Source organism: Balaenoptera borealis (genome assembly GCF_965194805.1).
Source record: "Balaenoptera borealis genome assembly, chromosome: 5".
Classification (NCBI taxonomy): domain Eukaryota; kingdom Metazoa; phylum Chordata; class Mammalia; order Artiodactyla; family Balaenopteridae; genus Balaenoptera; species Balaenoptera borealis.
Window position 1 is genome coordinate 115,116,742 of NC_138862.1, and position 14,115 is coordinate 115,130,856.

Here is a 14,115-nt window from a genome sequence, read left to right on the forward strand (position 1 = left end):
TCTTCTTTTAAATTTGATTTTGTCTGATATAAATATTGTGTACCCAAGCATTCTTTTCATTTGTATTTGCATGGAATAACTTTTTCCATTCTCTCACATTCAGTCTGTGTATGTCTTTAGATCTGAAGTGAGTCTCTTGTAGGCAGCATAAATATGAGTCTTGTTTTTGTGTCCATTCAGCCACTCTATGTCTTTTGATTGGAGCATTTAGTTCATTTATATTTAAAGTAATTATTGATACGTATGTACTTACTGCCATTTGGTTAATTGTTTTGGAGTTGTTTTTGCAGTTCTTTTTTGTTCTTTTCTTCTTCTTTTGCTCCCTTCTCTTGTGATTTGATAACCATCTTTACATTATGTTTAGATTCTTTCTCTTTTTTGTATGTGTATATATTATAGATTTTTGGCTTGTGGTTACCATGAGGTTTATATATAGCAATCTATATGTATACATGATTATTTCAAGTTGCTTATCCCTTAAGTTCAAACATATTTTAACAACTCTGCATTTTTACTCCCCCCAACCAGCGTTCACTATTTTTAACCTCATATTTTGTATCTTTTTGTTTTGCTTATCCCTTAACTACTTATTGTGGATACAGATGATTTTACTACTTTTTTCTTTTAACCTTCCTACTAGCTTTATAGGTGGTTGATTTACTTCCTTTACTGTATATATGCCTTTACCAATGAGATTTTTCCTTTTATAAGTTTTATATTTCTAGTTGTGGCCTTTTCTTTTTCTTTTCTACTTAGAAAAGTCCCTTTAACATTTCTTGTAAAGCTGGATTCATGATGCTGAACTCTTTTAGCTTTTGGTTGTCTGTAGAACTTTTGATCTCTCCTTCAAATCTGAAGGAAAGCCTTGCCAGGTAGATTATTCTTAGTTGTAGGTTTTCCTCTTCCATCACTGTAAATATATCATGCCATTCCCTTCTGACCTGCAGAGTTTCTGCTGACAAGTCAGCTGATTGCCTTATGGGCGTTCCTTTGTATGTAACTTGTTGCTTTTCCCTCGCTGCTTTTAATGTTCTCTCTTTATCTATAATTTTTGCCATTTTAATTACAATGTGTTTGGCATGGTCCTCTTTGGCTTGATCCTGTTTGTGACTCTCTGTGCTGCTTGGACCAGAATGTCTGTTTCCTTTCTCAGATTAGGGAAGTTTTCTGCTATTATGTCTTCAATAATTTCTCTGCCCCTTTATCTCTCTCTTTTATAATACAAATGATAGTATGTTTGATGTCGTTTCAGAGGTCTCTTTTCTTTTTACAGTAAGTCCCCTACATACGGATGAGTTCCATTCTGAGAGCACATTCATAAGTCCAATTTCTAAGTCCAACAAAATTAGCCTAGGCACCCAATTAACACAGTTATCTATATAGTACTGTACTGTAATAGGTTTATAATAGTTTTCACACAAATAATACATTAAAAAAACCAAAAAAAAAAGGAAACTTATTTTTTTAATTATTTATTTATTTATTTATTTATGGCTGTGTTGGGTCTTCGTTTCTGTGTGAGGGCTTTCTCCAGTTGCGGCAAGTTGGTTGCCAGACCCTGCCTTGTGTGGAAGCTACTGGCCACTGGTGGCTGGAGCTCTGTCACAGAGCAGCTGGTTCAGAGCCCCTGAGGGCCCAGGGTTGGTGCTGGCTCACTGGTTGGCAGAGCCAGGTCCTAGGGTTTGTGTTTGTGGATCCAGGGGTCCTGCATCTACTGTCCACCTGCTGATGGGCAAGGTAGGTTCCTGACATGGCTGGCTGCAGGGTCAGGGGGTGTCCCAAAGCTGGTGTAGACTGGCTGGTGAGCGGGGCTGGATCCTGCGGTGGCTGGCTGATAATCCTAAGGTGTCTCAAAGCCGGTGTCAGCCTGATAATGGGTGGGGTTAGGTCCTGGGTATAGTACTGGTCCTCCGGTGGGTGGAGTTTGGTCCTGGGGTCTTTGGTTTTTGGGCCCAGGGGTCTGGAGCTGGTGTTTACCCACTGGTGGGTGGGCCTGGATACCCCCTGGGTGGCTCAGTGTTGGGTGGAGCCAGGTCCCAGTGTCTGTAGCTGCTGGGCCCTAGGGGTCTCGGAGATTGTGCCTGCCCTCTGGTGGATGAGGCTTGTCCCAGTACTAGTGTCAGCCCAGGAGTGGATGGAGCTATGTCCCAGGGTTTCCGGCTGCAGGACCCTGGGGATCCTGAGGCTAGTGCTGGCCCACTATTGCGTAGAGCTGAATTCTGTGGTATTTGGATGCAGGCCCCTGGTGCTCCAGAGCTGGCTTTGGCCAACTAGTGAGCGGGGTCAAGTCCCAGGGGTTCCCTGGGCTAGTGCCAGGTCACTAGTGAATGGAGCTGTATCTTGTGGTCTCTGGCTACAGGGCCCTGGGGGTCCTGTAGCTGGTTTGGCCTGCTGGTGAGCAGGCCTAGGGTATCCTGAAGCCGGTGTCAGCCTGCTGGTGGGTGGGGTCAGATCCTCAGGCAATGGCTGAGGCCCAAGGTGTTCCAGAGCTGATGTTTGCCCACTGTTGGGTGGGGGCAGGGCCCAGGTGGTCCTGGGGCCAGTGCTGGTGCATTGTTGGGCAAGGCTGGGTCCTGGGCCCTCTGTAGATGGGTCACATCCTGGTGGCATCTAGGGGCTCAGGGAGTCCTAGTGTAGCTGGCCTGCTGGTGGGTGGGGCTGTGTCCCTGCCCAGCTAGCTGCTGACCTTAGGCATCCAAGTACTTGTTCTGACACCGGGTGGGGTCAGGTCCCGGTGCTAATAAGCTCGAGGGAAAACTTCAAAATGGCACTTGCAAGCACCATTGCCTTCATGGTAGAATGAGCTCCTCACAATGGCTGCTGTCAGCATCTATATCCACCAAAGTGAGCTCCAGTTGCCTCCTGCCTCTCTGGGAGACTCTCCAAGATCAGCAAATGGGTCTAACCCAGGCTTCTTTCAAACTGTTGCTTCTTCCCTGGGTTTCAGAGTGAGTGAGATTTTGTGTGTGCCCTTTAAGAGTGGAGTTTCTGTTTCCTACAGCCCTCTGGCTCTCCCAAAAATAAGCCCTGCTGGCCTTCAAAGCCAGATGTTCTGGTGCTCATCTTCCCAGTGCAGGAAACCCCAAAGTGGGGAGACCAGTGTGGGGTTTGGACCCCTCATTCCTTGAGGAGAACCTCTGCAATTATAATTATCCTCCCATTTGTGGGTCCACCCACCTGGAGGTATGAGTTTTGACTATACTGCATCTCTGCAGTCTTCCTACCCATCTTGTTATTGTTTCTTCTTTACATCTTTAATTGTAGAAGATCTTTTCTGCTAGTGTTTAGGTCTTTCTCATCAGTAATTGCTCTGTAAATAGTTGTAATTTTGCTGTGCCTATGGAAGGAGGTGAGCTCAGGGTCTTCCTACTCTACCATCTTGGCTATTTCCCTGAACAGGTATTATTTTTAAAAACCAAAGCAACAATAAACATATGGCCACCTTCACACATGGCCATTTATGTGTGTACTCCTCTATAGGTAACTGTGATAAAGGTGATGATTGACCATTTATCTTGTTCTCTTCATTACATTATTAACTCCTCAAAGCAAAGACTGTGCTTCTTCATGATGTAACTCTTTCTGTAGAGTGCATGGTGCATGGTGCATCGCTGATGCAGGTAATGATGGCATTGAAGAGGAGGATTCAAATTACATTCCATATAATAATTTTTTTAAATTAATTAATTAATTAATTTTTTGGCTGTGTTGGGTCTTCGTTTCTGTGTGAGGGCTTTCTCTAGTTGCGGCAAGTGGGGACCACTCTTCATCACGGTGCGCGGGCCTCTCACTATCGCAGCCTCTCTTGTTGCGGAGCACAGGCTCCAGACGCACAGGCTCAGTAGTTGTGGCTCACAGGCCCAGTTGCTCCGCAGCACGTGGGATCTTCCCAGACCAGGGCTCGAACCTGTGTCACCTGCATTGGCAGGCAGACTCTCAACCACTGTGCCACCAGGGAAGCCCCCATATAATAATTTATAGGTAAATGGACCTCTTTCCAAACTCTGAAGTCACTCCATAGATGTGTTTTCTGTATTACCTGACATTGTTAAATTAAAAACAATTTTTTTGTAATTTATTTATTTTCTTTATTTTATTTTTGGCTGCGTTGGGTCTTCGTTGCTGCGCGTGGGTTTTTCTCTAGTTGTGGCAAGCGGGGGCTACTCTTTGTTGCAGTGCACGGCCTTCTCATTGTGGTGGCTTCTCTTGTTGTGGAGCACGGGCTCTAGGCACACAGGCTTCAGTAGTTGTGGCACACGGACTCAGTAGTTGTGGCTCACGGGCTCTAGAGTGCAGGCTCAGTAGTTGTGGTGCACGGGCCTAGTTGCTCTGTGGCATGTGGGATCTTCCCGGACCAGGGCTCGAACCAGTGTCCCCTGCATTGGCAGGCAGATTCTTAACCACTGTGCCACCAGGGAAGTCCCCCTGACATTGTTAGAAAGTGACATATTTACAAGTTATATATTTAGAGTTCTCCGATCCCAGTAAAAACTCTTGGTCCTAACAAGGAAAGGTCTGTTCTGTGCTTTTACTTTAGCAGAGGACATGTGTAAACAGTGTGCTAACTGGTGAACTGTTCTGTGTACATGTCCATAAAATTAGCCAGGAGTTTCTTATACTATATTATATCTATTAAGTGGAGAATTTAGCTTTAAATAGTGAGTAGTAAGTAGACTACTCAGTTATATTCCTTTGAGGGACAGGGCTAAAACTATAAAAGAGTAGAAAATAAAATTAATTAAGACATTTAAACTTTGTTTTCACATTAACCAGAAAGAACAACTGGTTTAAATATATGCAGGAGTCACGCAGTTTCTAGCTATTTTCCTCATCAAGACTTGCGGTGAATCTATCCCAGCTGATGAATGACCAACATCCTACTTTGCTTCCAGCATTGTCTTTAATTTTTATATAGGAAAAGAAAAGTTCATCTATGTGAACTCTTTCAACTCCAGCTCTTTCAACTCTTAGAACCGCTGCCACTAGGACTTCTTTGATCTGGACTATGTGATGTGGAGAAGTCTTGCTGCTCTATATTTGCAGACATGACTTTACTAACTTAAATCAGATTTAGCACAAAAATAAGACCTATTAAATTGTAGAGTATTTGCCTGAGAGCTCAGGTGTTAGGAGATTATAGCAAATTAAATACCTCTTTTTGAGTATTTGATTAGTCTTTCCCTTGATATTTTTGGTTTAGGCTAATGTTTCCTGAGTGTATATCAATTTAATTTAATATGAAAGGGCTTTATTTTATCTCATCCAAAGCTGACTCCATGACTTCATTCTATCACTTAAACTTTTCCTCCCATATCACACTCTTTTTAAGTCCCTAAGGACGGGCCTTGGCTGTCCTTGTATTTTTTAGGATTTGTCTTTCTTTTCAAATGCAAAATGGTTTATTCTTATGGAGCATTGGAATTTGATTAAGTCTTCTTATAATGGTCAGAAGTAAATTCTTCCTTTCCTAAATATGGAATTCCAAGAAGAAAAGGGGCATTTACTTGTGAACTGCAGAGTTTTAAATTATTTGTTTAGTTTGGCCTCATTTAAGCACTATGTCAGAATCTTGACAATGCTGGCATACGTCACTGCTGTATTCTGGCAAGATTATCACAGAATATTGCATGAAGAAACTCCAAATTACAAAACCGTTATGATCCTTCCAGAAAGTGACTTTTGACTGCTGAAGATAAATCTCTTAAAGCATGTTTGGCCGTTCAATCCTAGACTTTGAAGTGAAAGAAAACCCTCAAACTCTTCCCTTTTGTATCTGATATGTTAGATCACATGTGACACTGAATGCCGGTGTTCAGATCACGTCTCCACCACAAAGGACCCAGTGGGAATGCTTAGCTCTAAAGCAGAAGTAGGCAAACTATGGTCAGATCCAGTCCACTGCCTTTTTCTGAAAGGTGTGTAAGTTAGGAATTTTTTTTTTATATTTGTAAATGATCGAAACAAAATCAAAATAATAATAATATTTTGATATATTATTATATATTAAAATTATATGAAATTTAAATTTCAGTGGTTATAAATAAAATTTTATTGGAACACAGCCATGCTCATTCATTTATATATTGTCTATGGTTGCTTTCACTACAATGACAGGATTGAGTACTTGTGATAGAAATCCTATAACCCATAAAACCTAACATATTCACTACTTGCCCTTTGCAGAAAAAGTTTTCTGACCCTGCTCTAAAACCATAGACTTTCCTCTGCATTGTTCCATGGCTGTTCTCAGAGTGTGTTAATTAAAACCTCTATTGGGAGAAGTGAAAAAACAGAGTAATTTCTCTGTGATGATTGTGGTCTTTGGAATCTTTATTGAATCTTTCCACATAAATCTTTGTTCTTTCATAATGTCCTAACATGTCTGTAGCTTATTCCAAGAGAATGTCTAATATATTTTACAACTATGTTCAGTGACTTAAACTAACAATGAAGAATAGAAAGGAAAACTTCTATTTTTTTTGTGATTATGATGTATGTAAAACAAATCCTAAAATTCTAAGACACTGCACCGCTAAGAAACTCCACTTATCCTATCTATGTTTAATGCTGTAAAGTACTTGAAAATGCAGCCGTGTATGTGTGTGAGTGTGTGTGTGTGTGTGTGTGTATATACACGCATATGGCTTTATTACTTTTCCCTATCATCAGAGAGACTGGATCTGGAAAATATTGCATTTGTTATCTGTGAAGAAAGGGCAAGTTTCTAATAAAACATAGAATTAAGTCAAAGACTCAAACTGAGCTAAGAGAACTGTAGAAGGGAGAGATAAGAATGTAAGTAGTGTAATTTACAAAATAACCAGGACATGGAACCAACCTAAATGTCCATTGACAGATGAATGGATAGAGAAGATGTGGCACACATATACAATGGAATATTACTCAGCCATAAAAAGAAACGGAACTGAGTTACTTGGAGTGAGGTAGATGGACCTAGAGTCTGTCATACAGAGTGAAGTAAGTCAGAAAGAGAAAAACAAATACCGTATGCTAACACATATATATGGAATCTAAAAAAAAAAATGGTACTGATGAACCTAGTTGCAGGGCAGCAATTAAGATGTACACATAGAGAATGGACTTGAGGACACAGGGTGGGAGGGGGAAGCTGGGGTGAAGTGAGAGTAGCATCGACATATATACACTACCGAATGTAAAATGACTAGTGGAAAGCAGCAGCATAGCACAGGGAGATCAGCTCGGTGCTTTGTGATGACCTAGAGGGGTGGGATAGGGAGGGTGCGAGGGAGACTCAAGAGGGAGGGGATATGGGGACATATGTATGCATATGGCTGATTCACTTTGGTGTCCAACAGAAACTAACACAGTATTGTGAAGCAATTATACTCCAATAAAGTTCTATTTAAAGAAAAAAACCAAGAATGTAAGTAGTGTATTTGTTGGCTTAAAAAAATAATTTTTCAAGGCATCATCTGACAAGGATGTGATTCTCTAGAACTCACCCCTTCCAAAATTCCTACCATGTGTGTCAAGACAACAAAAGTATCCCTACTCCAAAACTCAGTACCTCAGAATACCTCAGTGATATGGAAAGCTTCATACAGTGGCCGACGGCTTAACTAGACATTGTGTATGATCTACCCATAATTATAGTTTTGGATTCCTCACTCTTCCCAGTGGCTGACCTCAGAAACCACCTCGAAGTGGTTCCTCCTCGAAAATCAACTTCTAGGGTTGTTAGTGTGGTTGACCATAGTGCCCTTGAGTTTTCCCTATGTACTAGCTCACACTCTGTTTGCTCTTAGAAAATGCTCATGAAATTCTACCAACATTGTACTACTACCACATTGTACCATCCCCTTTTCACACATAGGACATTCACCTTTGGACAACCTCTGAGATTCCATCTCATAGATCTGAGAATCCTTAGATGTATCTCCTGCCCATGCTTAAGAAATCATGATGAATTCTGTAAATATCCACCAATGATGGCCTTTGATACAGTACCTGTTAGAAAAGCAACATGTAGCGTTTACAGGGACCAGTGTACAATGTTACAGTCAGCAAGGGTACCCTCTAGAAATCTCTTAAATTCTTGACAGCTGTGGATACTTGGTTATTATAGCGCTTCTTCTGCCTTGATCTTTTCTCAGGTCTGCATCTATGTGGGGTTCTCACTTTTATCTGCTTCAGCCCTATTTTTCCCAGGATCCTTGGAAGTCATTGATGAAAAATGTTAAGACTCATCCATCATTTCTCTTTTATTTCTCCTTTATTCCCCCCTTATTCCCCAAATACATTCTTAACAATTCTGGTTCCTACATGCCTCGTCTACCTAACATCTTTCTTTACTCTCAAAACCACTAACTTAGTTTGTCATTTTGAGGCTGTACTATTACAATTGCCTCCTAAGTAGTTTGTCTATTTCCTATAATCTGGAGCCTACGAACTCATAAGAGAACTATGCATCGGCTTCAAAATGTCTTTAAATCTTTCAAAATTGTACCTATACATAGCATTCTGAATGACTAAAGGGTTAAGAGTGTGGAATATTAATTGTTCATTGAAAAATAAGTGCCTTAGGGTCTGCAGCTTGACTTCCGTTGGCTGAGATGCAATTGTATTGGATCAGGGCTGATACTGACTGATTTTGATATCCTTTTTCTGCACTATTTCTCTTCATGGCACTTATCACTTGCACCAGTAGGCTGTAACTTCAAAAACAAAAAAAAGGTGGCCAGGATTTTAGGTCTACTTCACTGCTGTTGTATTCACTAAGCAGGTGACTTGATTGTTTGGTTAGTTGATCAATTAATAAGAAAATTGTGGGGCTGGGAGCTAGTAATGATCGGTCCTGATTAATAGATATGTAACAATTCTAGCATTTGTTTATCGTTGATATGCATATGAGTGAGTTTCAAAATACATGAGCTCAGGAGTTCGCTGGTGGCCTAATGGTTAGGATTCCAGACTTTCACTGCCATGGCCTGGGGTTCAATCCCTGGTCGGGGAACTGAGATCCCGAGAGCCACAGGGAGTGGCCAAAAAACAGCAACAACAACAACAAAACCTGAGTTGTTATGATTGTCAGGTGATATAGGATGTAAAATCTTAGACTGGATTTGTCGGTGTTAGTTGCCCTGACTTAGGGGTGAAATGAAAAGTGGCACAGTTGATATGTTAAGGATGAGGAGTAAGAGGTACGTAAATACCAAAAAGGGTAACGAGCCATGTCAATGACAGAGATGGGGGAGATGTAAATTCCCAGGGGGTGATGTAAAGGGTAAAAAAAGATGTATATTTATTGTCATGTTTACTAGAAAAAAATATCAAACCTGTGAATTTACTGATATTATTGTTTAGGGAAAGACTTAGAAAAAAGAAGGGAGGAGTGATTTAAAGAAAAATATTAGATTAAACTATAGTGAGAGGTAATTCAAATGGCAAACCATCCTGAAGGCGTAGGTGAAACACAGTTTATAATCCAGGATGCACAGGGTTAGGAGTTCAGGTTAACTCCAGATGTGAGTCTGGTAATTCATACACATAGTCAACCTCAGCTTCTTCTTCTATAAAATAGAGTTATTATCATTGAGTTTTACTTATTTCTTGGAAACATTAAATGAAGCCATATTCAAACATGAAAGTGATTTGTACACCGTAAGAATCTATAGAAACAAATTGCATTATTAAGTATGGTTAGAAAGGAGACTGGTCAGACTTTAACCCTTGATATGCTGTGGAGCCTCCAAATTTTACAACAGTGTAAATGTAAACAGAAGTGGAGGAGGCTGGGAAAGGTAGGGCTTAAGAACAGGGGCCTTAGAGGTTTAAAATTAATTCAGTATTGTATTCTGGCTCTTAATTATTTCAGAGTATCACCTGAAAATGGGTATAATTTTAATGCCTACCTCATAAGAATATGTCTGAGAATTAAGCAACACATATAAAGCTTCTGGCACATATATGCCCTGACTACAATAGCAATGATTATTATTCCTATTTTTATTATTAAATAGGGCAAGTTGAACTAGAATTAGTCCCAACATGCCTTTCAAGTTTCTAATAATTCTGGCAGATTAAATAAAAAGTAGAAAATACAGGGAGAACTCTGACACAAAGCAGTTCTAGAAATATCTCTCATTAAAACCCTTAAAACAAGCAAACATTCCTAACAGGAGTTCTTTTTGAAACTGACAGCAAAAAAAAATGACCCCATGTAACCATCCTGGGAAAAAAAAAGGAGCATAACATGCTACAGTCATCTTTCTGTGATTCATCCTAGCAAGGGTCTGGGAGTCCAGATCTTGGTTAGAAATTGACAAAAGAGTATGAAGCAATGAGGTTGGTCACCAAGGAGCTTTGGAAGAAAAACTGTGGATGCGAAGAATCCACAAATATGCCGTATTTCCCAAGCAAGCTTCTAAGTCTAGAGATCACCTGTGAATTTTTAACGTAAAGAACCATGTCGGCTGTGCAGAACTAAAGACCATGTTCACATCACACATACATCTAGAGTTACTCTTGAGTCCCTGATTCTAGAATTCGACCACGGTCACTGACTCACTTATTACTAACTATAAATCACTTGAATGTTTAGCTACTGGATATGGGACATTCCCGATGTTTGGCTAAGTGAGGCAGCTGCAGCTTTGTGGCTAAACATTCAGGCTGGAGAGCCAGGCTGCCTGGGTTTGAATCAACTTCGGCTTCTCTGCTTACAAGCTGGCAATGACCTGTGGGGAGTCACTCACCTTTCTGTGCCTAACCTGTAAAATGAAAATGACACAAACATTTTCCTTTTAGGTTTTTTGGTGTTTTGGGTGAGGTTTAAATGAGTCAATATTTGTAAAATGCTTATAATAGTATTGCCACAGGGTAAACCCCATTGTCATTATAAGAAGTTATTTCCTTAAACCAGCAGTCCTCAAATTTTGCTGCATGGGAATCATCTGGAAGGCTTGTTTACACACAGACGCCAGGCCTCATCCCTGAAGTTGCTGATTCTGTGGGTCTGGGATGGAGCCTGAGAATTTGTGTTTTTTTTAACAAGGTCCAGGATAACGCTGACGTTGCTGATCCCAGAACCACACCCTGAGAATCACTGCTCAAAAACGTTCATTTCAAATTTTCATCAAAAGTTTAAATGCAGTGTAACTAAAGTGAAAAGGGTCATTTTAGTTATACTAAGCGTTTATGAGTCAAGATATTGGGAGCCCTGTCTCCAATACAGGCACTATTAAATGAGGTCTGAGTTGCTAGGGGCGATTCTGGAGGCTATCTTCATGGATGGCGGGGGTGGAGATGAGAGAGGGGGACGCAACTCAAACAGAAAAAAAAAAGAGAGAAAAGAAAAAAAAGTATTTAAACCCAGCGCCCTGGTAATCCCGCTCACAGGAGAGATTTCTCCAGTTGGGTCAAACAGAAAATTCAAACTGCAGGTATCATAGGTTATCATGGCTACCTCTCAGCCTTCAGACAGAACTTTGATGAACCTCAGAATTGAGAACAACTCGTGGTGATTCAAGCAAGTCCTTAAACCGAAAGATTTACCCACCACCTGTCAACAGGTGCAGGAGGTAAACGTGGGCTTCAGGTCCCGCCGCGGCTGAAATTGACCTGCCCACCAGCCAGAACGCGCCTGAGAAATCCAGGGAATTAGAGAAAGAGGAGGAAAGAAGACAGAAGGCGAGTAGACATCCGCGCGTTCTGAAAAATAAAGAGGAGTCTGGTGGTCGTTTACAATCCGCGTGCGATGGAGCCTCGGCGCAGTCCCCAGACACATAAATCAGCGTCGCCCCGCCTCGCCTTCCCTCCCTCAGCTCTGGGCGGTCCCTGCGCCCCGGGCAGCTGAACCCAGGACACGCCGGCGGCGGGAGCCCATTGGTCACCTGGGCAGAGAGGTGAGCGGCTCTGGCCGTCCTTCCCGGGGAAGGGGACAGGACCCATGCCCGGGCCAGGGGCAGCGGAGACGGGGCTTGGTGTGGGAATGCAGCTAGTCCTGGGGCCCGAGCCAGGGCAGGGCCAGCAGAGTGGGAGGGGTGAGGGTCGGGTGGGGTGGAGCACGCGCCAGAGGGAGGAGGATTACAGCAAAAAGGAGAAAGTCGCTTCTTCGGGGACCGATGCCAAGCAAAAGACAAACTCTGAGCAAAGATTCACCAGTAGGTGGAGGCCCTTATTGTGGGCACTTATGACAGATTTGCCCAAAAAGGATAAGGGAGGAGAAGCTCCTGGGACTTGGGGGCAAAAGGGAGTGATATTAATACATATCTTTAAATGACAACTTTAAGGGGAATTTAAGCACACCGTTGAGGGAGGAGAAAGGACATTTTAAAACCTCCACTTTGCTTTTTGTTTCTGTAGCAACAGTTATAAAGGCACGCTGCTGATTCACGTGAGCTCCGGTTATCGAGCTGCGGCTGGGGGGTGCCCCAGGTCTCTCTCCAGAGTAATACCCCTGAGCTGCAAGCCAGAAAGACCAAGCCACTGGCTCCACTTTGGAGCAGACAACTTTTCCTTACTCAGGTTTGGATACGATCTTCCATTTCTTGGGAAGATTTTCAGTCTCTGCCTATGTCAGGAGAGGATTTAGGACCAGGACAGAAGAGCTCAGGTATTGTCAATTTCTATCTACTTCATCATACACATTTTCAGGTTTAAGTTTGTGGGAATCCACTATCCACGTGTTCCTTTAGACTTTTGAGTCTCCTTTCAATAACTCTCAAGTGGGCATACGCGTAACTTCTATTCTTCTAGCTGGATGAGAGAACTACCTTCATCCTATTGTTCCTTTCTTTGCTTACCTAATGATAAGAAAGTGGAAATGCTGTCTTCAATCATACGACATTTATTTAAAATGTTTGTAACCAGACGGTTACAATGACAAAATTTGTCATGTGATTAATCCTATAGTAAATTTTAATTTGGGCTATATTCTAATAATTCCATTATCTTTCTATCTATATGGAGATACAAGCAATTCAGCATTCATGTTATTTTAAATGTGGTTTATAGCTAAAGGATGGTTGCTGGTAGAATCTAAAAGAAACCGTTCTATGAAGGTCACTTTTCTTAGAGAAGCATAATAAAGATGTTATTACAATCTTTGTATATTCTGAATTTCAGGCAAAAACTAGGATTGGATCCTTGGGCTTGACCCACATGTGGGTAACAGATACCATTTTTCCAACAAGCTGAGCATATTTCTTCCCTGGTTATGCTCCCCCACCCCCATGGCAGACGTGAGGAGGAGGATGAGAAGGGACCAAGAAAAGAGGCAGAGGGATGTTCTAAGCAGAGCAAAAGCAGACAGCATAATGCCTGCGAGGGGTCAGCGTGGCCCACTGCGCCGCAGGTACAAGGCTCAAGCCCGCTCAGCCGGTCAGTTACTATTACTTATGGTCATCATTTGGCAGTGACATGTACAATGTGTCTTTTTTGGCAAGGACTTGAGGACATGTTAGGAAGAGATTTATTCATCCTTTCAGTGGATTATTACGGCTCTTAAAAATGTTTTTGAAGAAGGTTTAATAAAATGAAAAAACAAACATTGTATGTTCAATGATAAAAATGTGTTATGAAATTTCATTTGATCATATATATGCAGTAACATACAACCCAATATGTAAAAGGCTGGAAGGAGTACAGCAAAATGTTATCAATTATATCTGGGTGGTGGGAAGTATGAGTAATTTTATTTTCTTTTTTCTACTTATTTACAGCTTCTAAATTTTCTGTTGCACATGTATTAGTTTTATAATCAGTTTTTTAAAGTCTAAAAAACTAAAGCATAAACAGGAAGCTAAGCCTTATGTATTTCAGTTGTCACAATATCTGCATTATGGTTTCCACTTTCCTTTTTTAATGAATCTCTAAGTAATAGGGATTGCTGCTTTTCATTAAGAAGTGAAAAGCTGTAAAGGAATTTCACAGCAATAAATATCCTGATTGATCACAAGGATCCAAATGAGGCCAGCATACACTACAGCTTTGTAAAGAGTAAGCTTTACCATAAAAGTTGTGAGTGAAATTGGCCCCTTACGACCTTTCAGGAAGGTCTCCCAGATTACCAGTTACTGTGTGTGGTCTATGGGAACTTTGCTCAAACCATATTTATAACTCCGAGGTATGATG

General features: G+C 41.4%; 1 protein-coding gene across 2 annotated transcripts in view; it reads left to right on the forward strand.

Annotated features, from left to right (window-relative positions):
- Nucleotides 1-4,080: 4,080 nt before the first annotated feature.
- IGSF10 (immunoglobulin superfamily member 10) overlaps nucleotides 4,081-14,115 on the forward strand; it is a 49,338-nt gene continuing 39,303 nt past the window's right edge. The window contains exons 1-2 of one of the 2 annotated variants that reach the window (XM_082394309.1): nucleotides 4,081-11,885; nucleotides 12,346-13,362. In XM_082394309.1, the coding sequence (XP_082250435.1) occupies nucleotides 13,199-13,362 (164 nt within the window). In that variant the 5' untranslated portion in view covers nucleotides 4,081-11,885; nucleotides 12,346-13,198. Of the gene's footprint in view, nucleotides 11,886-11,941; nucleotides 13,363-14,115 lie in introns of those variants that run through there. The other variant, XM_082394310.1, reaches the window with a different exon arrangement.